Source organism: Ochlerotatus camptorhynchus, unplaced genomic scaffold (genome assembly GCF_037179485.1).
Source record: "Ochlerotatus camptorhynchus isolate MF236.1 unplaced genomic scaffold, CSIRO-AGI_Acam_v1.1 ptg000077l, whole genome shotgun sequence".
In the NCBI taxonomy this organism is placed as follows: domain Eukaryota; kingdom Metazoa; phylum Arthropoda; class Insecta; order Diptera; family Culicidae; genus Ochlerotatus; species Ochlerotatus camptorhynchus.
This window is the reverse complement of record NW_027040567.1, coordinates 10489834-10516492: the sequence shown is the minus strand read 5'-3', so window position 1 is coordinate 10516492 and position 26659 is coordinate 10489834. Positions and strand designations below refer to the sequence as shown.

The 26659-nt window shown below is 38.2% G+C and overlaps 1 protein-coding gene across 1 annotated transcript in view; it reads left to right on the top strand.

The window, feature by feature from the left end:
- The first annotated feature begins 595 nt into the window (after window positions 1-595).
- The window catches only part of Frl (formin-like protein), a 156387-nt gene continuing 130323 nt past the window's right edge, over window positions 596-26659 (top strand). The window contains exon 1 of the mRNA XM_065217509.1: window positions 596-1195. Within this exon, the coding sequence (XP_065073581.1) occupies window positions 923-1195 (273 nt within the window). The 5' untranslated portion in view covers window positions 596-922. The remainder of the gene's footprint in view (window positions 1196-26659) is intronic.

Here is a 26659-nt window from a genome sequence, read left to right as displayed (position 1 = left end):
ACTACAGCCAAAGCAGATACCTCAAGTCAGCACTAAACCGCGAAGGGGTTTCCAATTGCACAAAAACAGCTACCGGTAGCTTCTGGGTGCCGGTGACTGACCGGTCGAGTTAAGTCTCTTTTTCGATACCGGGCGGATTTGCGGGAACGGCAGAACCCGCCAAGTTTGATCAACATCATCATTTTTCGGAATCGATTCGTCGTCGCCGCCGTCGCACCGGGAAGCAGAACGAACTTTAACAGTCAAATCGCTTGGATCGAGTTGATTACCCACACTCAGTCAGCAGTACAGAAGCTGAGAGAAGGAAGTTCCGATTGGTCGTGGTGTACCGGTTGATGGACTTTAAAGGTTGCTCGAAGGAGGGTGTGGGTGGTCAACTCGCGAGACATCCGCCGTCCCCCCCGAACCGGAAGTGACCATTTTACCTCTATATTGTTTGATCGTTCGGCAAGTGAGTGCTGCATTAGCATTCACTACCTGAAAGTACCTAATTGTTGTTTTGTGTGATTTCCATAATAATTTCATTCCCCAGTGTTAAACGAATCCAAGGGAGAGCGAAGCAAACACACTCACACGTGTGATTGGTGGTGTTGTGCGATGTGATGTATGTTGTGTGAGCAGCATATAGAAATTCAATTCGACCAGAACGGCAGAGGAAGTGATCCGATGTTGTTGCTCGTGCTGCTGGTATAATACTTTTTCGGGCCTTCGCAGGAATCGTTCGACTTCCAGTAGTGTGTTGTAAATTTTCGAAAAGGAAGAAGTGTTTATGGAAAAGAATAAAATTATTAAGGGCTATGAATGAGCTAAATCCAGTGTTTACTACGTGCTCGGTGTGCTTCGTGGATTATTGTTGTCGTGGAGTTATTGTTGTTGTAAACAGTGAATCGGTGAATCGGGTATAATCGACAGCTGGCCAAAGATGGGTTTGGCATCGTCCAAGGCGGCCAACAGTATTGCCGCCAGCAGTAACGGTGGCGTCGGCGGTGGTTCCAAGCATGACAGCGTGCTTGTCGAGACGCAGCACCACCATCCGGATATTCAGCAGCCATGCTCGCTGCTACCGTCGCCCTCGAGCGTTATCGACAGTTGGAAACCGTCGAGCTGTCACATACGGCAAGCCAGCATCCGGTCGCGCAATTTACAGCCCATGCCGGACATTGGCGAGCTGGATCGACGGTTCGCGAAAGTACTGGTGAGTAGCGTTTTCTTGTTCATTTTCAAACAATTAATCAAGTTCAAGAGAACTCCGGGCCGGGACAATCGTTAATCAATATTTGAGTAACTGTAAATCGTGTTCACCAGCAAACCAGCGTTACTTTCCGAGAAGTTTGAAACATTAGAGCTCCCGCTTCGGTTTCTTTGTCTCCGAAGGGAAACAGTGAAGTTTATTTGCTTTCCCTTCATCTGCTGCAGCAGCAGTAGTGGCACCAGCTGGAGACGTACTGTCCGTGCTAAAGTAAATATTTACTCGTTTGAACGCCACCTCCGGGATGGGGATGGCTCTGCTTCTTTGGCTGTGGTGCACAGGGGTTGCATTTGTCGTCGTCGTCGTCGTCGTCATCCTATGGATGATGCATTTTATTCTATGAAGTTGACGATACGCTCCTCTTTCTGTACGTTATGAGCTTATTTAACTTGTCATTGACAACGGGACCGTTGTCGGTCGTTAGTACGAAGAAAGTGGCCCAGGGATGTAGCTACTGGATCATGTAGTTGTAGACCATTAATATGAATCCTTGTCCGTAATGTTGAGGGCGGTGAGCTCGATTACATTTTATGGAGGAAAATACTGGAATGCAAAAAATAGTACAGGCTTAGACATTATTATCACCTCCCGATGGCATCCCTGGAGTCACCGTGCTCGTTAGGGTGCATCAAGAACATAGACGCAGTGGCTGCTGGTATGTTAGAGTCTTGACAGCACAGTAGGTCCTCCAGCGTTCGTACCGGTTCGCAGCTACATCTCAATGGGATCCATTGATGTGTCGTTGTTGACGTCCATCGTTGTCGTCGCCGTCATCCACAAAATCGACGCCCGTTATTGACCATGTCACGGAGCTGATGGGTCTGTCGCGCCGTGAACTGCATTATCCGCCTTTGCACTCTTGCAAACATATGCGGAAGCAATCATATGCGCTGTTCGTGCGTAAATTGAATCAAGAGCTTATTCATTCTGGGTGAATGTACATTCCTAATTGCAGCAGCTTTATCAGCATATGACCGACCGGTAAGGCAATGATGATTGATTGGTGATTTGACAAAACAAAATTGAATTACATGTCGATAAGATATTGAAACCTCGATTGAAACTTCTTGGTAAGCAATGACGACGAGCCCAAACGTAAATCCCGAATGATAATCACCTTGCCAGGCGGCATGCAGCAGGAAGTTTGTGTAGGAAGGAACCAACAAATTATTGTTCTTCCGTTTTGTGTTTACCATTCTGGTGCTTTGGTGTTTCCACTTCCAGTGCGGGGAGATTTACATAAAAAGTAAATCTCAGCAGGAGATAGTTCATGTTAATTATGCAAATTTTCAGTTAGTGGATCCTTCCGTGAGCAATTGGCCTAGATTACCTGAAGTTGTCCTTCCAATAGGCCGAGTGTAGATATTTGCATTCATGTCGTTAATGAACCCTATTTTGCATTTTATTGATAGTTATGGCGACATACAGGTATTGAACCTGTATCTTTTTATGCTGTCAACAGAAGGTTGTCATTGACTCGAACGTGAGAAAAGTTCTTGGTGCATCGTTCACCAAAAAGTTAACCCAAAGGAAGTGGCAGTCTGCCATTGTCTGCCTCTGTATATTATTTATTTATTTATGGTATTATTGCTGTCTTTTTGGGATTTTCCTGATGGTGCTATCCATCCGGTCTACCCATTTTTTATGATGATTCATTCTTGTGTTCAAGTGAAAAATAAATTCCGGAGTTTCCGGAAAACTTTGACTCATGCCAATATGTGATAACATCAGCACGAATCAGATTATTTTTCGTTTCCGGAGAGTTGACAATAGCCTTTAAGAAACCAGGGCCTCGGATAGTCTTATGGCCAAGCCGGAGGTGATGGATTCGATTTCCGGTCCGGTCTACAATTAAACCAAGATTCTCTTAAGTTTTAGATTCAAAATCAAATGAGTGTATGTCATCACTGCATGAACATATTTTGTGATGTGATTGTCGGAAAACTTTTCCAAATTGTACCAAATGAATCTGCTAATTTTATGAAGTATTACGTATAACGCCAATAAATTAAATGTAGAAAATTATCTTATGAGGGTTTTTACGAGAAAATATACCGTGAAAAAGTTGCTTGTTCACTACAGGCTGTTTTTTTTTTGTTTATTAATTTATTTGATAAGGCTCAACCGAATTAACTTTACAGAGCCGAGGATTCTTGGTCACTATACAATACATCTTAAAACTATAGTCAAAAGGTACAACATGATAAACACTTTATCTTCCGCTATCCAAAAAGCCTCCTCCATCAGAACTGGAGCCGCTTCCAGTGGTTCCATTGTATGGCAAATTGTTGTAGGCCAACGAGGGTCAGAGCGCGTCCATTGCAGCAATGGACGCAAAACGTGGTCAGCACTCACACACTCATCACGAAACGGTTGCTTTCCAAAGTCGACGACGCATCGACCGAAAGAACTGCTGATGAAGAACAATGAGGAGGACCACACAATGGTTGTTGCCGAGAAAACAGACGATCGCGTAGCACTGCACTCGAGAGTGGCCTGCTTTTGTCGACAGCCGAGTGAACACTGCACTACAGGCTGTTGTAAGAACATTGATTACAGTTGTCTCTGAAACATCTACAGAGGATGTAAGAAATTCATGATTACATGTTTTGCATACGCCATTTGTGTTATGCTCAATATACCAATTCATGCATTGGCTGGCATATCCAGCTCTTAATTAATATCTATGGAAGTGCTTCAAATTAAGGCATACAACGGTTCACTTGAATATATCAATAAAAAATTGAGCAACCAGGATTCATTAAATATTGCACGTGATATTGACTAACAAGAGCTCAAGGACGTAGTCTTCAGTTGCACTAAGAAAAAGACACCAGGGCCAGATGGCATTAATTATGAATTTTATACCAAACACTTTGATCTGTTAAAACATGAAATGATTAAACTGTTTAATGATTTATTGCATGGCGATGTTATTCCTCCTTCTTCTTTTTCGAAGGATACATAACATTAATACCAAAATCGGGTTGTTCTAAAAACATCTCGGGCTTTAGACCTATTAGCCTTCTGAACTGTGATTACAAGGTTTTTACCAAAATTCTTGCCAACCGCATTCAGCAGTTTTTAGGAAAAGTTGTAGAAGAAGGGCAAACTGCATGTGTGAACAACAAGTCTTGTATAGAATACACTTGATCAGTTGAGAACAGTTATAGCAAAAGCAAATGGGTCAAAACGATTTAAAACAGCAATATTAAGTTTAGATATGGAGAAGGCGTTTGATAATGTGGATCATGCGAAATTATGGAAAGTTTTAGAAGCTTATAACTTTCCACCTCAGATTGTTAGCTGTATTAGAAATGTATACATAAATGCTTCCTCTAGTGTACTTTTCAATGGTCACTTGACAAATAGCTTTAAAATAGAAAAATCTGTGCGACAAGGTTGTCCCCTATCAATGATTCTTTTTGTTTTGTACTTAGAACCATTCATACGAGAAGTTTATCAATCGATAACAGGTATTTTAATTGATGATAAGTTCATTAAAATTGTAGCATACGCAGACGATGTAACAATAATTATTCGATCTGATGTTGAATTTGATAAGGTATTACACATAGCTGATGAATATGGTAAAACATTTGGATTCAAACTAAATGTAAATAAATCAGCATTTTTGCAGATAAACAATTTTTCATTAGGACCACAACGAATAATAGAAGCTAAACAGTTAAAAAATTTAGGAATGATAATAACTAATAATTGGACAGAAATGATTGGAAAAAATTATGAACGATTGATAAACACTTGCAAATGCAGTCTGGGTTCTATCGGAATTAGAAATTTAAATTTTATTCAAAAAACTTGGATCATTAATACATTTATATTAAGCAAACTATGGTATATTGGACAGATGTTACCACCTGAGAAACGACATTTAGAGGAAATAAAAAAAATGTAATGAGATATATTTGGGGTGCTCAAATTTTTAAAGTAGATTGCAATCAACTTTATCTGGCCTATGAAAAAGGTGGTCTAGCCTTGGTTAATTTGGAGGAAAAAATGTAAACATTATTTATCAAGCAAATTTTATTCGACTCCAATAACATGTTGAAGGATCCCGATCATTTTCTGCTGAACTGCCAATATACACATAAACTTTCTCGTAACACTACGAATTGGATAAATATTGCAAAGCAATATAAAAATATGGTTTACTTGAATACTGTTGCTCTAATATATAGTTCCTTGTTAGCTAAACAGCCTCACATTCCAAAAATTCAGGCAAAATTCCCTGATTTTGATTGGGTCACTGTGTGGGAAAACTTTAGTAAAAATGTGTACAGTTCAGAAGCCAAGTCAATGCTTTTTGAAGTTTTGAATGACATCTATCCAAATAAAGAAAAGTTGTCCAAATATAATGTGAGAGGACAGACGGAAAAAAATTGCGATGTTTGTAATGCACTAGATACAAATTTACATAGAATCAAAGATTGTAATTTATCTCGTGAAATTTGGAATTGGGTTGAGGAAATAATCAGGAATCAGATGAACGTTAGACTCAAAAGTGCTACTGAAATTTTTACTATACACATAGGAGAAAAATGTAAAGAGCTGAAAGCGGCTCTATGGCTAGCTACTGAAGGAATTATGTACAATATGAAGCATTATGGGAACCCTTCAATCTTCGTTTTCAAAAACATGCTTAGAAGCCGAAGATGGAATCAAAGAGTCTTTTACAGGAAGGTTTTTGGAAAATTTGCCTTTGTTTTCTAGGTTAAGAATTAGTAGTAAAAATTGTTTAATTTTGTAAAAAAAAAAGAGCACAAAGTTGAGAGCAAACAAGACCCGTACAAAGCTGGAGATCAAATTGAAATCAAAATTATTTGAATGCTCCAGTTGATCTAACTTTGGTTGACTTAACCGTAAACACAGTAAACTTGAGAGCAAAATTTTACATTGTTGTATCAAACGGAAAACTAATCCTGCTTTCTATTAAATAAATTTGATTAGTGATTTTGCATTCATTATATTTAACTGAATACGGGCCTGACGTAAATGGTTAGTATCGACGTTTCTCACGCTGAAAGACTTGAGTTTAAATCGTACCCGGATAAGTCACGAAGTTACCTAAAATCTGTTAAACAAAACAAATAAACAATAAATCGTTAGTTCAACGACCGATGAACTTAAAAACAAAACGTTAACAGCAGAACTTGTTGTTAAGTTGCATTCATTTTAAAAACTCTTGACTACATAATGAAAGCATGATTTCAGACTAAATGTCGCGACAATTTAAATCAAAATGAGTTTTCATTATGATATGAACTGGGAAGGACAATAAATAGACACAAGTTGACACAATAAACAAGACAAGTAGGGGTTAATACACAAGACAAAATGACAAAATAAGTGACGACAGAAGACAAGACTGGAACAAAAATCAACCTTTTAAAAAAACAAGAATGCGCAATTATATTATCAAAACTATTTGGATCAGCACAAAAACAACAGTAACCAAACGGGCACCATAGCCTAGGAACGTCTGTGTGTTGATTTAAAATAGAGGCTCATAGAAATAAAATTTATCAGGTTTTCAATGTAGATATGAAACTAGAGAGGGTCTAGTATACGAGGACCTATGCCTAGGTGATTTCTAGCAACACTGCCAATGCAATCAAGATAGGCCCTACTCGATTTGCTGTAGCTTTGACAGTTCGTTTGGCTCAAAACCAGCCCTCTTATACTAGACCCTATTTATGAAACATATGATTCGGCGTAAGGGAAATCGAATACAATTGCTTTTTTAAGAATTGTACAGAAGTGATTAAAGAGTTGATCTATGTTGCTATTTTAGACTTGAAAAACTGAAAAACGATAGTAAGGGGCTGTCCATAATCCATCCAGTTTTTGAAAGGTCTCCCTGTGTGGATGATAAAAAAGACGCTTTAAATCAGTGTTGGAAAATATCAAAAAATCAAATCTCACCAAAGAACAAGATCACGCTTGATTTTCGCAGCCAAAAACCAATAAGCAAACAACTGAAGTTGATACTGCAAGCTGTGATATCGCAGCTCGGAATATCAAGCTAACAAAACTCACCAAACTGTGGAGAGATTGAGTTTTATGATTTCTGCTTTACACCCGAACTCAACCGAAACTTCCATAACGGCTGGCAGCAGTCGCTTAGTGTCTGCCATCGATGAAGAGAAAAAAGAAATAGCATTATTATACCTTCTCTTTCTAGGAAAACGAGGTGCAACGGAATCATTTTTGCGTCGATTCAACTCTCAGCTTTACACATTAGTAATAGTCTCGCAATATCAAAGGAGCTTGTAAAATTAATGTCAAGCATATTGAGAGCGTACGCAAGCGGAAAAATATCTATTTGCTATTGATTATGCCATCACTGCTTTAAATTAACAAAAATCTTTAGATCTAAAATTTTCATATAATCAAGAACATTTATCCATGTCTCGGATATTGAATTTGTGTACGGCGATAACTTTTACGAGTTAACGAGTTTAAGATCACCGAGATCTCATACCTCTCACTGTTACGTTTTTCAGAAATTTACGGTCCCTAATCTTGAACTGTTTTATTAGACCAGGGGGCGTCATAGCCCATCAGTAAAGGCAAGCCGGAGGCGAAGGGTTCGATTCCCGGTCCGGTCGAGAGAATCTTTTGGGTTGAAAATTTTCTCGATTTCTTTGGGCATAGAGTATCATTGTTCTTGCCACACAATATACAAATTCATGCATTGGTATTGGCGTCGAAAGCTCTCAATTAATAACTGTGGAAATGCATTTAGAACACTAAGTTGAGAGCACGTAATAAGCTAATATGCGATAAGCAATAAGCTTGATATGCGAAATAGAAGAAGAAGGATAATCTTCAAATTCAACTCAGAATCTCATAAAACAATTCTTAATCTTTGACATGAATTTCTGTGTACGGGATCTTGCATGATTTTCAATTTCTGAATTAACAAAATTATTTCTTTGGAACTTATCTCAGGATACCGTTGTAAATAATTGTATGATTCTCTCCTGCATTTCCTAGAAAATCTCTTCATAACAGATTGGTAATTCATTGGTGCTGATCACTATATGAATTCCTTTCAGAATGCTCTGGAAAATCACTTTATCTTTATCTTAGTATTATTTATGATTCTCGCTAGAATTTGCTTAAATTTCTCCCCAATGCCAATTCCCTTGAAATATTCCCCAAAAATCTCTTCAGAATTTAAAATGTTTGCTTCCAAAATTTCCTCAAGCTGCGCCGGTGATGCAGTCGTAAGTGTGACTGCCTCTCACTCCAAAGGGCCTGGGTTCAATCATTGTCGGTGCTGTCGGGATTTTCTGCGGGATAAAATCTCTTCCTTCGGAAGGGAAGTAAAGCCGTTGGTCCCCGGTCCATGACTTGATGGGTCGATAGGTAGGGTCCAGGTGTGGGAGCTGCCTCCCTGGTGTCGGTAGCATTGGTACTCAGTACGGAAAACAAGATCAAACAAGATTGTTTTAATCTTGAACAGTTTGATAAGACCACAATATTGATATTCGTTTTCAATAGAAGTCTCAGAGTCTTAAGAATTTGTGTTAATACTTGATCTTGAATTTCTGTGCTCGGAATCTTGACGAAAATTTCAATGTTTGAATTTACCAAATTATTTCTTAGGAAATAACTGATCTTAGAATATCTTTGCTAATGTGTCAAGGATTTTTATGATTTTGTCCGGTATTCTCTAGAAAGTTTCTCCATAATAGTCTGAATTCTGTGCAGAACACTGAAGCAATTCCTTCCAGAAAACTCTTTAAATGAATTTATCATCGCATTTTTAATAATTCTTAGTGCGTTTTTGTTTTATTTCTCTCCGAGATTTTCTATACAATTCGCTTTCAAATTTCTCAAAATAGTTTGGTTTGCCAATTTAAATTTAGAAATAAATTCTCGCATTATTTCCCCTTAGAATTATATGAAAATATTCCGGAGAATTTTCTTGAAATTATTCTCAAAATGCTTTTAAGGGAACATCCATAAATGATGTAGCATATTTTTGACAATTTTAAACCACTCCCTTCCTCTTCGTTCGTAGCGTACCTTCTAAACCTAATACATGACCGGTCACAACTTCTGAAATACCCCTCCCTCTCAAATGCTACGTCATTTGTGGATGGTCCCTAAGAAGATTGTTGTTGTTTATTAATTTATTTATTTGATAAGGCTCAAACGAATTAACTTTACAGAGCCGAGGATTCTTGGTCACTATACAATACATCACACAATACAACAACTGGTCACTATACAATACAACTATAGTCAAAAGGTACAACACAATAAACACTTTATCTTCCGCTATCCAAAAAGCCTCCTCCATCAGAAATGGAGCCGCTTCCAGTGGTTTCATTGTATGGCAGTTACGCTAACGGGGACGCAAAACGTGGTCATCCATCACTAAACGGTTGCTTTCCAAAGTTGACGACGCATCGATCGAAAGAACTGCTGATGAAAAACAATGAGGAGGACCGCACAATGGTTGCTGTCGAGAAAATAGACGATAGCGTGGCAAACATCGAGAGTGGTCTGCTTTTGTCGACAGCCGAGTGAACACTGCCTCCCCCTAAAAAGATCTCTTGGAATTATTTTGGCATTTTTTAAGACTCTTCTTAGTATTTCATTGGAAATTTCTTCAGAATCTCTTGGAACACTATCCATAGTTTGTTTTCTTTGAAAACATACTCAAAATTCCCTGCTAAACCTTTCCGGAAACTACTTGAAATTCCTTCAACATTATTATGAATTCTTGAAACTACCTTCAATATAGCTTGAAATTCTGTAAAGTAGATTTTGAGCTATATTAAGAATTAGACTCCCTTCTGATTATTATCCATATTTCCTTGCAGCTGTCGTCAGAATGTCTCTTTGATTGATTGATTGATCATAAGTTAAGAGATTTTCAGCCATAGGTGATCATTATACGAAGTTTTCCGTTGGTTCAAATTTTTTTTTCCTTTGGTTTGTTTTTTTTCCGTCGATCTTGTTTTCCGTGCTGAGTACCAATGCTACCGACGTGCCAGGAAGGCAGCTCCCACACCTGGACCCTACCTATCGACCCATCAACTCATGAACCGGGGACCAACGGCTTTACTTCCCATCCGAAGGAAGGCGTGATCAGAGATGTTATGCCTCAGAACATCCCGGCGGCGCTGACTGGTATTGAACCCAGGCCTGCTGGGGTGAGAGGTAATCACGCTTACCACTACACCACCGGCGCCGTTGTATAAGTCGCAAAGAAAAGTATTCACTTTAAAATTATGTTTCAAGCGAATCGGATGAATAGAACAAGACTTATCATTAACAAGAGTTCTCAAAACATGGTTCCGAGAAAAACGCGACATGGGTCCGTTCGTGACATGGGTCCGTTCGAGACACTCTTACTCGAAAAATACGTATTGTATCGGAATATCCTTTGACACATAAATTCTAAACATGTGTAGTTTTAATTTCTTGTAAAAAAAAAAAATCGATTTTTTCGACAAAATCTAAATTAAGAATTTGTGATGATTTCTGAACAATGCAGATTTCAACTTTATCAACATATGTGTAACTTTCACAATTAGTTTATTATTGAATTAAGCAATTTAATATCCAACATTTAAGTTTTTTAAATTGGTAATAGCATATTCAAACTAGGAGTTGTAACATATTATGTTATAAGTTGTTATAACACAATTGTGGTACATTATATTTGTATTTATCTAGTCTAAACATGGCATAAATGTAATTCAACTTTCATCATAAATTTGAAGGTTTATGTTTTTAGTGTTCTGTTCTTCAACATTGCGAAGAGATACTGTTCTTTAAATTTTCTTTAATTGTCAAGGCAGGAACAATTAAGGTTGGTAAGTTACTGTAGTAACTGGAGCACCTAGGTTAAAATGAAATGTAATTTATTTTGAATTTTGAACAAATAAAGAGTTAAAAAAAAAATCTTTAATAACTGCTCATGAAATTTTCCTTAAACTTACCAGTAACTTCCCTAGTTAGTCTCCTCGTAATTTTGGAATATTCGTTGGAATTCCTTACAAGTAACCCTAAGAATTACCTTTGCATACTTCAATAATTAAATTCGTTTGAAATTCTCCTCAGAAGTCCTCCGGAATTCTCCTCAGAAATCCCTTGGAATTACATTCTCAATTTTTTTGATACTTTCCTAAGAATTTCATTTGAATTGTGCTCAATTTTTTTTCAGTATATGGTCCATCTGATATTTTTTCGGATTTCTGCTGAAGTTCTCTTTTTAATCTTCTTCAGTATTTATTTAAAATTCTCATCAGAACACCCTTTAAATTCTGTTAATAAATCTATTTGAATTCTCCTTAAAAATTATTCTCCTTAAAATTCATCTGATATCGTTCTTACGATTCAAATACAAGTCTCTTCAAAACCAGCTAGGATTTCATAACTTCCTTTCTCCTCCCCAAATATACTTTCGGATTCACCTAAACTAGTCTCAACTTGAACTTTGAAATTGTTTTGAATAATCGAATAAAAGATAATCTGGAAAAAATATCGGCCTAAAAGAAGTCTACATGATCTTTAGTCTCAAAAATTTGAAGCTTGGATATTTTTTTGGTTCTGTTTTTAAGATGTCAGGCCCAGAATTTATTGTCTTTTTTACACGTTTTTTTTTTACGCGGTTTTTCACGATTTACACGGTACGTTTTTAACGATTTCTCGACAACGATACAACCTATCGACTTGATTCCAATCACATTATCCGTTTCAAGCTATAGGTAATCGAATGGCATACTTTAAAAAAAAAATACAATTTTTGGTATAAAAACAGAAATTTTTAAAATATGTCCATATGGACCATAGCATGCTATAATTACAAATGGCATCAAAATCCGATTTTTTAAAATCATTTGAACATATGAAAAATCAAAATCTCGTAGGTTTTTTTACACGGTTATTTTAACTTTTGAATACAAATTGAGAATTACATGGGAATTTTTAAAATAATTGCCAAGAAATCCTGGAGAATATTTCCCAGAAAAATCTAGGGAGACTAGAACTCAAAGAAAATTTCAGAGCCAACTCCTGGTGAATTTTAACGAGAATTAAAAGTCAGTTCTGAGTAGCATTTTAAGATAATCCTGTGAATAATTTCATGGGGATTGTGGCGAAAATTTCAGGTGAATTGACGAGAACTTTGACAGAAGAATTTCAAGGATTTTCTTTTTCTGTTTCCAATTCCAAAATTCTCCTCACAATTCCAGTAAAATTTGGGATGTTTTATTATTGATTGACATAATTTTTCTCAGAATAGGTTGCTGTTTTTAGTTATTCTATCAGACCATAACAATTTATGTTCCTTACTTCCTTGAGCTGAGCATTAACATACTGAATTCGATCGCGCGATATCAAATTTGGAAAAAAAACTTCAAGTAAAAGATATATGGATCGTGACTTGAAATAATCATGTATATTTGAAGTAGGCCGTTGAAGTCATTTCTCATTTTAATTTGATTGTATTAAGTGATCTTTCATATAATTTCAGTTCCTTACAATTATTCTGTTCGAAATTGATTGTGAAATGATAGTTATAGCATGTAATCATTTTCGAGGAAATTGTCCAGAATATAATCTGTTAGCTTCAGTGTTAAGTCTTGGCAACTCAGGTAAACACTTCGAAAGAACGATTGTAAGGAAAGGGTCCTTAACAGAAACGCTAGAAACGCTGATCACGTCTCTGGGAGCATCAGGAACATTTCTGGAAATAGCACTCAATAAACCCGGTTTGATTAATCCCATAATATATTTAGGTATGAATTAAAGGTACAGATCATTTCCCCTAGAACACCAGAAACATTTTCTGATGTGGTCGATGGATCTTGGGTACTCAATATGACCACCATTTATTATGTTTCCAAATTTCCTTAACATCAATGATGATAACATCAAATCATAGAATTCAGAAACACTGTCTTTGACTATCGAGTTATAGAATCAAAATAACACTACATAGAACATCGACCAAAAAAGGCATCGACTTGTGGAAATATTGACGACATGGCAAAATGAAGGGACCTCTGAATCCACCCAGTTATAGAAAATATCGAAATATAGAACAACGAGCTGTGGAGAGTTGACTGTATTTAGCTGCTTTTATGAGGCCCCCGGGAAAAACCGGGAATTTAATTTCTTAAATTCACTGGTCACCCTGAAATTTACTGCATTTCTAAAAAGTTACCTGAACTTCTACGCAGTTACCTTGAATTCTATAAAGTTTCCCAAACCTATATGAAGTTCCATGGAGTTCTATTGAACCCTCCTCCTCCTCCTAATAGTGATGAACACATGTGAATATACTTCGCCTAACTTGTTGATTTATTTTTAATATACCTGGCATTCCTGCTTACGTTCTTGAATTTCTGTTGATATCGGCACTTGATGCTGCGCCATCGACGATGCAGAGCTCAACAATCCAGATTCAGTTATGAGGCATCTTCTTCTAGAATTTTTACACTTTTTTGCGAGCGTTTTCCCAGCTCTCAATGAAGTGTTGAGAGTGTTAAGTGTACATCCACAGTTATTAATTGAGAGCTTTCTATGCCAACCAATGCATGAATTTATATATTGTGTGGCAAGCACAGGGAAGTCGAGAAAATGTCCAGCCCGAAAGATTTCCTCGATCGGACCGGGAATCGAACCCGCCGCCTTCAGCTTGGTGATACCGTGCCTTTACCGACTAGGCTATCTGAGGACCCATGTTATGAGGCTATTAAGCTTGAATTACATAATTCATAGCATAGCTTTTGCGATGCATTCAAAATAGGAGCAGCTCGTCTACATCATTTCTTGGTGGAGAATACATTGAGACCGAATTAGTATTCATTCAGCACTCGCACTTTCTCAGCCATATTTTTTCTTATGACTAGTTGAAATATGGGATAACCGTCTTCATTGCCTGCACATCATCACAATCCTTATAGTCGCATGATGAGGGTAACATACAGTAACAACAAAAACTAAACTAATGGGGCAGTACTTCCTGCAATCAAACCCACCACACCACACCACACACTGTTGACAGCTCTCGCCGGTTCAACACAGAGGAATTCAAAAATCCGTCACACTCAATTCACGGCGTTCCGGCGAAAAAAAAAAAGAAACAAAACATGTGTTGTATATCTCACGCGCTTTCGGATTGACAACCGGATCGGCCTGGGCTGGAACGTTCATCGCAAGGGCAAATCAATTTCTTCCTCGAATAGGAGGATGCAGAACATTGTTTCAATCCTATTCGACATAATTTCTTTTTAGGTATGGGGGGGAGTGAAAGTTCAACGGACACATTTTAATTAAATCATCCACCCGCAACCAGTCAACAGTGCAGCTCATCGATTCCCCGATGAAGAAAACTAACCTCTTCCCTCCAAATATAGAGAAAAGGAAGTGTCGACGATGCGTGGGAACGGATGGCTGAGTCTGTTTGCGACTGCAACAGCAAGATACAGTCGATATGCGTGCGTGTTGGTACTTATTCGAAAGTTTGTTGGATCGATTGAACGAAAACGGAGCGACCGGCATGGGCGCTGACTGCGAAACATTGACACCCCAACGTGGGTCTCGGTTACAACCGCAGATGGTTGTGGGTAACCGCCAACTGGCAGCGAACTGCAGGACGTATGCAGCGCAGCAGAGAAGATTAAGATCAGTCTTTTGGGCAGTCTTCGTTCGAATTGATTTTTCAAGAAATCCTACTTTGATTACCATCTAAGATAGTGGTTCGTTCACCTGGACGCCTATCAATTGATCTTGAAAAATAGTATTGAAGACATAGATATCTTTCAAAAAGGACGACAGAAATAGCAAATAATTTCTGAAGCGCAATAATGCATGGAGCAAAATGATATGCTAAATTTTTGTACAACCGTTAAAGGAAACTAAACTAAACAAATGTCATCTTAGTTGAATTGCAAATCGGTTTTCCTGATTAGTCATATTTTCTTCAATCCCCGTTGATGCATACGTCCAATAACAGACGGATGTAGGTGCCAGCATTCCGAGTAAAAAACTTAAACCAAACCAATCGCCACAGCCACAGCCATGGAAAAGGCAAATCAGAAGGGCAACCGAAACTGTAGGTTTCTCTAGCCCTCGATCCCTCCAGTGCCTATGCCGAGTCCGGTTCCAGTTTACTTGCTGCAACAGCGAACGCAGATCATCTGGAGAAGCAGGCTGATGGTACTGGATTCGGAGTCACGATTTACTGAGCTGCACTGTGCGAAGCAAACCGGGTAGATTCGAAACGAAATTATCAACTTAAAAAACCCATTAAAATGGGGCGGTCTGCGGCTCGAAAAAAAAAGAGTCAATTACCCGTATCTATGTACGTCGAGAGCACAGCGGACGACGAACGGACTGATTGCGTACATGTCAATTACCATGCCTAAAAACCGATATGCAGAGGAGAACGTTCCAGAAAGAGGCCTTACACGGTAAGAATCAAATACCCATTTATGGGTAAAATTTCAACCATTTTTAATAAAAGGGATAAACTCATTATGTTATCCATTCATGAGTTAATGTTGCCCATAAATGGGTGACACGTTACCTCATTTTGTATCCGTGCACAAATTTTGAAAATCTGGTTTATGGCCATATTTATACTTAGATCAGTTGGAAAATGTAGAAAATCGGTTAAACTAAGGGATTCAGTGCATTTTACAACAAATTCGAGAAAAAGTGTAGGTTACGCGACGCCTCTGAGTTAATCATCAATGAGTAGTTTTTTATTGAACATGGGTGAAATTTTACAAATACCTGGGTATTTGATTCTTACCGTGGGTACGAGTTGGCGAAATTGGCCGGGTCAAAATCGCTCAATCAACCTTGGATTGGTGCGAGCAGGGTTCGGTGTTAGTGGATGATAAATGAAAGTGTTCTGAATTGCTCATATGTATGTAGAAATGTACATATAGATTGTAGGTGTCCTCCTTTTTTTTCTCCATATCGTTCCATCGTTTATCGTTCTTTATGACGATGCCACCTCGATGATGTTGTTGTTGTTCTAATTTAATTCAATCGAGCAGACACAAAGCGCGTTATGGCTGTATGTGGTTTAGAATGCTACTTCGATCCATTCATTTCGTTGCGATGTGGAGTAGTGGAATCATCAATAAGACATTCAAATGCTTTCGCATGAACGGGTCATGCTCTGTGTCATGCCCTAACCTCAATCAATTGAGGTCGAACAGTCGCCGTTTGTGCGGTAGTTTAACTTGCTGAGAAATGGGTTCTTTGTACTGTTCAGTGAACAAGGACGAGTGACTTCAGAAGGGTTATGATCGAGCTTGTCAATCAATTAAAATATTGTATTGCACGATTCTATTATTCTTTGCCGTTGTGAAACATATGTTTATATATCCAACACTTGTACATCCTTACTTTTACATAATGCAGTTTGAAGCGGTATACGTTAAACATCATTAAACGTGCTCCTTGGTGCTGTTTAGAATTTTATATTTTCAAAGTAAAGTGGAATAAATATTTAAATATAATATAAATAGTTGATTGTTATGAAACTATCAATGATGCCAGATTTATTTGAAGGTGATTTTGATTTTAGAGGTACTCAATACCATACGTTACACATAAGGGGATACCCAAAGAATTATTCAATGTCACTGTATAACTCAAACAGAAAGAGTAACAATAGAACAGTTGTTTGAATGCAACACCACGTTTTTTACGAAATATTTCTTTTACTATTTATTCATTAGATGAAACGCCATTCGACCGAATTGCTTTCAATGAAACGCCATAAATCAATGTCTGACATTCGACATGCATTCCTTTCTTAACCCCTCCATCGATTCATTCACAGTGTCATCATTAGTGACACAGTAAATCAGTTCCGGCAAAGGGGCTCACTGTACAAATATTTGTACCTGAATACGTTGCAATTAGCAACTGTACCCGTCATATGTGTACCATTGCTGTTACTTGTACCTTCAGACTGTGTAGCAAATCTAGAGTGATTTTTGAGTACGTCTTATGTAATAAACTTGACTGAAGCGTAAAAACTGTTCATACGACCGGTTGTTTTTTTTTTCCTAATAAAAGTTGTTGTGACTAAGCTTTCCGGATTGTCATCTTGTCTTACTCATCATAATAATGCGCGATCACATGTAACATCACGGCTGGCAAAAGGCCGTGTAACATTTTTTGGTTAAAAATCGGTTATTTTTTAATATATAAACCCTTGAAATTCTTTACTCTGCTCGATAGCAGCACTCCTGAGATGTGAATTCACGTAAATTTTGAAATAATTATGCTTCTATTGATAACAGAATTAACTTTGTGTTCCCCAAAACAAAACACCTCGTTTCTCTAATTTGCATAAATGCCACATATGACCTAATCTAAAAGAACTCCAGAAACGTGAATTCCTGAACTTAATAAGACCCTATGAATACCATTTCTTGTGTCCCTCGACCGACGTTCGGCATCATCGTTTGTCTGCCGAAAAAAAAAATTGAATCTTTTTGTTATTCATCATTATTTACTTTACCTTCCAAAAGAAAGGGGAACCCTTCTTGTTGTGCAATCGAGACGGCGGTGATCACGTCAAAGAGGCAGAAGGGGAACAAACCGTTTCAGTATACAGGTCACGGTTGAAAAAGTGTGATTTTGTGGTTATTTTTTTTTCCTTTGGACTTTCGAGGATTGTGCACCTTAAAATTATTAATTCAATCCTTGCGTTCACTTTGCCGCATCAGTGGCTTTTCCGCTGTTATAGGGCTTATGAAATGAGGAACAATCGATACAAAAAAATAGCGACAGCCAGTCGCCCTCTCCTCACCGCAGCTCGGATACTTTCGTTTTCAATGAATATTTAAACAGTTGGTATTCCTAAGCCAAAGAGTGTGCACGTCAGGGACGACTCGTGTGTGTGTGTGTGTGAGTGCTCATTTTACCTTCCACGGTAGACATGCAATACGTGCAGTACAAATATGAAACACGCGATGTACGCTGCCGGTTTGGTGGTGAATTATGGATTAATGTGGTATAAAACACAGATCATCGTTTGTGAACTAATTAGAATAAATGCAAGGTCATCAGATTTGAATTGATCGGATTTTGGAAATTTATTCATTTATTTTTTTACCGTCTGGTGGGTAAATAAAGTCCTTCAGTGCTCACTTTTTGCATGAGAATCGTATAGAAAAATTCTTCTTCGAAATAACCTACATTTTGAAAGATCCATTCGTCAATTTCGAATGATTATCATTGTTGAAAGCAATGATTTTTCAAACATTGGCAATTTGCCGTTACACATTTTACCGGAGGCATCGCATTCGGAGTGTTAATTGGCGTTAAAGTTGACGAAAATATCCTTCTGGCAGCACTTGATGATATAGCGAATATCCAGTTGAACCGCCCATACCCCAGGTACATAGAAGAACCAGTTCTGTAGATTCCAGATCGTTGCAATTCATATATACTCATTGAGTTCTACATCAAATATTTTAATTTTTCGTTCCACTGTATTTTCCATCAGTGTCTAAAGTTTTACTGTTTTTGACGTAGAACTACGTCTTTGTTGACTATACTGTGGTGCAAATCAAAAAAATGTGTGGTGAAATAGTGTTAGGTTTTGAACGATTGTAACTTTGTCATTTATAGATAAAATTTAAAACCAAATACGTCAATCGATAAGATATTAATTTACAAATCTGCTGAAAGACCTCTACATGTCGTTCCCGTTTCGGAAATACCCATATTGTAGCGTATTTGACAGTTTTTCTTGAACTTATGGCCGTTATCTTGGATTCCAAAATGGCGTCTGTCATCGATTTCCAGCCTTTACACGTCGTTCCCTTTCCGAAAATACCCATATTGTAGGGTATTTTATAGTTTTTCTTGAATCGATGACGGCCATCTTGGATTTTAAAATGGCGTCCGAAATCGATTTACAGCCTCTCTAAACGTCATCCCTATTCCGTTTCGTGTCCTCATATTGCACAGCAACATTTTATATGGATAAGCTTTCCAGACATGTGCACACTAGCGCCGCGTAGTGAGAGAGTTCTTACATAATATGACCACCATTCGAAAGGACTTGGTCACCTGAACAACTTTGCTGAAGACAGCAACGATCTATATGCCAGGTTCTCGAGATACAGTTTTTATCGGAAGTTCACATACACACTAGCGCTGCGTAGTGAGAGAGTCCTGCACTAATATGAACACCATACAAATGAACTTGGTCATTTGAACAACTTTGCTGAAGACAGTAACCTTCTATATGGCCAGGATTTTGAGATACAGCTTATATAGCAGGCTCATATGCACACTAGCGCTGCGTAGTGAGAGAGTTCTGAACTAATATGGCCACCATCCGAAAGAACTTGGTCAGTTGAACAACTTTGCTGAAGACAGTAACTTTCTATATGGCCAGGATCACGAAATATTCTATGTTGGCCCTATGATCCATATATTATAGCGTCCGTCATAAGTAACATAAAAGTGAAGTTCCCAATTAAACCTGAATCCAATGAGATTATCCACCACAGCCCATATTAGTGAAAATCCCATAAGCTGTGGGTATCCTTATTCGCGGTTCCTTATTCACGCCCCTGTTTGCTCGGCAATAAGGATTCCTGACTGTATTCTAATATATCTAATATAGTAGTTTGCGGTGGTACACAATTCCTCTTAAAAATAATTACAGTGAATATTCACTTCCGCTAAGAGATACACGTACCGTTTCAACTTACCCCGGTGTACCTTAACTATGATGCTTACTATCAAAACATTGAACAGGTAGAGAACCTGTATGCAAGCTTTTGCTCTGACTTTGAAATTAAATAACTGAATCCCCCTAATTTTCAATCAATATTGTACTAAGCAGCTACTTATTGGAAACTAAACGTTTGATTTGTAAAAAGTCACAGTATTCTATTTGCATCATTCTACGAACTCGCTGTAAACAACATAATGATGATACATGATAATTTTGTGTTAGGGTTTTCCTCCAAATTTGAGAACAAAGAGGTGCTTAAAACCCGTATGATCGTTATACCCCTTCCTCCCCTACTTCGCTGACATATGAACCAACATTTCGTTAAATATTGAAAGTACCGTCTTCTGATAAGGAAAGCAACTGCCTGTTGCGTTATAATAAAATAAAACCTTCACTTTCTTCTCTGCTTCAGAGACCTAATTTAAAACTAAGGATAGAACTACTAAAAAAATTAACGTTTTTTTTGGCAATTGTTTTATCCCACAACATGGGGTGCTACTCCAAAATACATAACGGCTTGTTTAGGACTCCATGCTTGAATTTTCATTATTTATTACATTCCAGAAAAAATATTTGAACCAACAGTGAACCACAACCGAAACATTGAAATACTTGAAAAATTTAAGTCATAAGTAATAGTCAAAAATTAATGACATACATCAATTTTGCGACAGCGGCGCCGGTGGTGTAGTGGTAAGCGTGATTGCCTCTCACCCCAGCAGGCCTGGGTTCATTCCCAGTCGGCGCCGCCGGGATGTTCTGAGTCATAACATCTCTGATCACGCCTTCCTTCGGATGGGAAGTAAATCCGCTGGTCCCCGGTTCATGAGTTGATGGGTCGATAGGTAGGGTCCAGGTGTGGGAGCTGCCTTCCTGGCACGTCGTTAGCATTGGTGCTCAGCACGGAAAACAAACAAAAAAAAACAAAAAATCAATTTTGCGTAGTTCTACGTCATTCTGCGTTCGTGTCTAGGACAGAACTCCTTTAAAAAAAATTTATGCGGTTTCTTCGATGAATTCACGAGGAGGGGCACATATTTTTTTCACTGCACCGATTACATCGTAAGGCGGAAATCTTGATGGTCAAATATTACGTCATATTCAAAAAATCTTCTCAATCCAGTTTCGATGAGAACACTACAAGTCTCTTCTGCTTTTCCGCATTGATCAGTTAATTGAGCCAGCATTGTGTTAAAACCTTCAGAATTGTTTAAAATGTGCCCGCCTTTCGATTAAAACCGGTTCGTCTTACTAATAACAAAGCCTTTTCAATAGTGTCGACTTTGGGATCACCTTCTTAATTATCGATGATGTGACGTTTTCATTTTTCGCTCAAGTCTGAGAAAGGATTGAAAGCCGTTGCCGGTGCCGAGGTTGAAGCAGGTTCGATGAATTCTTCGTTGCCAAAGTTTCCATCACGCCAATCCCGAATTTTTTTTTCTCAAATCGCTCTTTCATGCGATTAGTTTTATGTCTCTTTTTCATGTATGTAGTGACGATTTTATGAATCTTGGCTTTTGAATAACATTATGGCTTTAGAATTACACTATAATAGTTTAAATACTTAGGTTTACTTAGGTATGAATAAAACTTAGTCTCAGGTATTCAGTATAATCCTCATAATGCAGGTAATAATTTAAAAATAGAACTAAGCCGAAGGTAGCTATTGAGTAATTCCATTCAAATTGACGATTTTTTTTTCATTTGTCGGCTCCTTGTTAGCTGAAATTTTGCACAGTTGTTCCATTTTAGTAAAGATGCTATTTTATGTTATCAATTCTTCAAATCGGGTCACGACTACTTTTCCAACATGACCTGTGTAAAAAAGTACTAATGTGTTAAAATATAAATATTATAGAAACGGTTTGTTCGATCGATATGGTCTTCAAGTAGTAGATATTAATTTGGAAATTCTGTAAAAAATATACACTGTGATAAGTTTTGTTTATTTCGATGAAAAAATTAAATTAGTTACTAAAAAAATTAATTTCTCAAACATATAATTTGTATTTTTTTTAATTTTTTGTAGCAATTAAGTTCGTAATGTTTGCAACTAACTGGCAACATTTGGTTATTGTTAAAAATTAAAACAAAAAAAAAGATTGTTTTTTTTAATTTCACTTTTTTTTTTAAATTTAAAAAACATTTTTTAACAGTGTATATTTTTACAAAAAACCACATCATAATTTTGCACAACATTCCTCAATACATCATAAAAATCAAACAAGCAGTTTTTGCTGTGTATTTATGTTTATTTCGTTAATAAACATAAATTATCACAGTGTCCCAATCGAGTATTAGCACAAGACACTGAAGAAGTAGTTGTTGTAGTTGTAGACGAAATACGTGTATCTGTAGCAAATAATGTAGTGAAATTAAATGGAAATTACTTATCCTTCTCTTTATATTTGTAATATGTAGGGTAGAGAACTTCTTCGACCTGAGCGCCCATTTTGGGCCTATCAAGAAAAGAAAATCAAATAAATCCATGATTTCGGCATTAACTGGTAAATTATGCGTTAGGTACGATACCTTAGTTAAAATGCTACCGAACGAAGTCAATAAGAACGCGTGATATGAATGTTTGCACCCAATATTCTCAAATACAAATGAAGCGCTTCGACCGAATCAATCTTTATCTTTATGCGATATTCCGAAGTGAATTCATTTGCGTTTCAATGCGTTAGGCCGAGTTTAGAATCCGTAGGCCGAGTTTAGCGTCAAGAAGCAGTGTTAGACTTTTAACAATATCTCAACAATTTGTTTCTCTTTATCAAATCTTGCGGTACGTACGGCAAGGTAAAAAAAATAAAAGCCATCAGTAATAATAACATTCCGTTTGGTGCTAAGCTACGCTTGATTATGAAAGACTAAGTGCGGGTTGTGCTTGATAGTCGAAATGGGGTAGTTAACCATACCTAAAACTTTGCTGAAGGCACCATATCAATCGAACAAATCGTTTTGATAATATTTATATTTTAATTATTTAGTACTGTTTTTACACGGACCCTGTTGGAAAATTGGTCGTAACCCAACATGAACAATTAATAACATAAAATGACATTTTTACTAAAAAGGATCTACTGTGCTAAATTTCAGCTAAATTAGAACTGATCGTTCAGGATCGATTCACCAGCCTTCGTGCAATGCCTCTACTACGGTCATCAAATCATGTTTTTTTTAAACTTTATTAGCTAGATTTTTAGCTCATTACCTAGTTCATCTCGCTTTGGTTTTAGCTGTAATTTTTCTTTAAAGATATTGACTTCTTTCAAGAAAAGAGTTAGTATTTTTTAAAAAGCTGGTCATGAAATATTGAAAAATGTTATTTAACAACACATTTTAGATATACCATCTACATAGCACTACATATACCGCGCGAATGTAAATGCTACGAACGAATTTGATAGCAAAGATTATAACCTCAGAAGAAAGGTAAGTGTATTATTTGCTAATTTGTCTATGCGTTGTTTCCTCCTTCGCTCGAGCGCAGCGCAACTGTATCTGTCGCTTGGATTCTGGCAAAGTTGCCAGTCTTCTTGATATGATGTCTTTGATAAAACTCTAAAAGTCGCAAAACGTTAGTTTGATTTCTTGATTTTTTTTTTAATTCTTATTTCCTTAGTATTTTTTTTCTTCAAGTTCCATGTCTTGAATTTTACCAGTAACTTTATTAGTACTAATAACTGTACTCGAAAAAAGTGAGACACACAAAAATGGTCGCCAAAAGTTCATTTTCAGTTGGATTTTCTTGAAACTTTCAGTGAATAAACTGCAACATTATGGTTAGCCTTCTAATACATTGCTTTATTGGATCTCCGCTTCATAACCGAATGCCCACACCTTGCGCTTGACACCACTCATGAGGTTTTGGGCAATTGTGGGGCCCACTGCTTCTTCAAAGCCGGCTCGTTCTCCAACACCTTAGGTGTTTTACGAAGTCTGGCCTTCATGATAGCCCAAAACTTCTCAATCGGGCGAAGTTTCGGCGAGTTCGGTTGGTTGACGTCTTTTAGTACAAAAACAACATTGTTATCTCCATACCAGTCTAACATCGACCGCGCGTAGTTGAAGGATACCAAATCTGACAACAACAGCGTCTCGCCTCCGTGAGACCGCAGGAAGAGAAGGAGGCGTTTCTGGAGGCACTCGTCCCGGTAGATTTGTCCGTCGTGATGTACGGCCTGCTTATCTTGCCGCACCCACAGATAACATGCCAAACCAAGAATTTTTGACGTAGCACTACGTCTGTGATTTCTATATGGGGGTACACTTTGTGAAAACCGAAAATGGAACATGTAACACAATTATGAAAGATTTTAAACGTTAATAAATCAGCTGCCCCTGGATCAATTTCCATTTTTCAAAATGTCACTAGTGAAAATTGCACGAATGTGCAACTGTTGCTATGATAGTTAAAATTATCACCGATTGCTGCGAAAAGCGAATTCCGTAACACAGATTTCAAAGTTGAATTCCATCCAGTTTCACCAAACGGTGCTTATTCAATCGCCGCGTAGTGAGTGGTGGTGTTCTCCAGTACACAACGAAAGGCTGCCTGAAAGCAGCGAGCTGCAGCCCACATGAGCATCCATAGAAGTAGAAAGAAGCCGCACAGCTATTGATCGAAATCAGTAGCTTTTCGTTAGTCGCTGTGGACCATCTATGCCAAGCGTGTCATACTAAAGAGTATAAACAGAGAGAACCCCGCTCAAATTCCTATTCCTACACAATACCCAAGCTCCTGCTGCAGTTAACATTCATAACATTTATTATATAAGACCACGTAGTCCTACGTCACCATTGCGTACAACCACACAGGACTGTCCCTTGTAGTTTTTGGTGAATTTGTCCACCTTCTTCTTCCTTACCTTCTCAGGAACGACCAACCGTGATGTGGCAATGTAAAACTCCTGCCCCGGCAACTGCTTTGTGTACGCCTTGATGTAAGTCTCGTCGTCCATCACGACGCACCTTGGTTTCGCCAGTAGTACAACTTCCTGGCACGGGTATGGCGTTCCGGTTCGGTGCCATCCGGACCTTATAGATGTGAATGACTTCACTACCCGGGAAATCGTCGAATGATAGATTCCCAGGTGTTTCCCGATCCATATGTGGGACGCACTTGAATTTTCCACGACGACGCATAAGATTTTTTGGCGGATCTCCTCTTGCTCCGATGCCATCTCGAAGCCACTTGACAGGTTGTGATGAAATTCTGCTAGCGTAAACATTACACTGCTAGTTTCAGACAAAATTTCATCATTTTTTACTCATACGCTAAAATGTTACTAATCAATGTGTCTCACTTTTTCGAGTCTTTATATTCGAGCCTCGGGTCTTTATAAGAATATTTCCTTTGTTACAGGTCAAAATCCCAGTATTTGTACAAGTCAAAAATGATAGTAAGTTCTTCGCTGGCTTAGCCAAACATGAATCTGTCGACTTTTTTTTCCTTGATTTGTTTTCCGTCGATCTTGTTTTCCGTGCTGAGCACCAATACTACCGACGCCAGGGAGGCAGCTCCCACACCTGGACCCAACATATTGACCCATCAACTCATGAACCGGGGACGAACGGCTTTACTCCCCTTCCGAAAGAGGCGTGTTCAGAGATGTTATGCCTCAGAACATCTTGGCGACACCGACTGGGATTGAACCCAGGCCTGCTGGCGTGAGAGGCAATCACGCTTACCACTACACCAGCGGCGCCACTATTCCGTCGACTTAAATTGACCCAGAATAAATATACCTATCATCTTGTTTTCAACTTTGTGGCAACAACATGCAACACTGCAAATCATCATCACATGTTGTACAAAGCGGCTCACATGACCCTCACCAGCAGCCGCACATTTTTGTACTCCAACTTGAATGCACTCATGAGGTACGAATGACGGAGCAAAAATAATCAAGCGCAGCCTGTGCGATCAACATACACAATAGCTGGAACTGCAAGTCCAAAAACAAGTCAGCAGCATCGTAGCACAGTTTTGCAAATGCGGATGCTAGAAATTACTATTATTGTAAACGTTCCGTCTCCTCTATGCGGGGCTAGTCGTCACAATGGTCACAGTAGTCTAGGCCCCAGTCGGGTGAATGCCTATACCGTCCGATCGGTAATAGTAGCAATTTGAACGAGAAAGCGCGAGTTGCATGACCTTTAAGCACTCTCCCTGAAGCAGCCACAGCACTAACAGCAGTCAGTAGTAAAAGTAACGCTTCGAATCTACTCCCCTTTTTTCGCCGAAGCTGACAGAACCATCTGACGTAATAAAACGCCAATAAAAACACATAAAAAGGCAAAAGGCCAGGTCGAATGTGCGGTGATGGTTGATTGCCGTTCAACTAGTTTGATTTGAAGGGTCTTTCTCCGACCACTACTACGGCTGCTGTTGCTGCTGCTACCCTATGGGTCGATGGTCTCCCAAAACGGTTATGCACATTTCACGCCCGAGTCGAATCGAAGCGTGAAGTTTGATATTCTAGACGAGAGCGGCATGACTTTGAACTTGCTCCGTCGATATTGACGCTTTTTTCATGTGTGAGTTAATGATCCATTTCCTCATGGATATAGAGTGGAGGACCGCCTTTTGAGTGCACGTCTCGAGATAATGCTGTTAAAGTTCAGCTGGA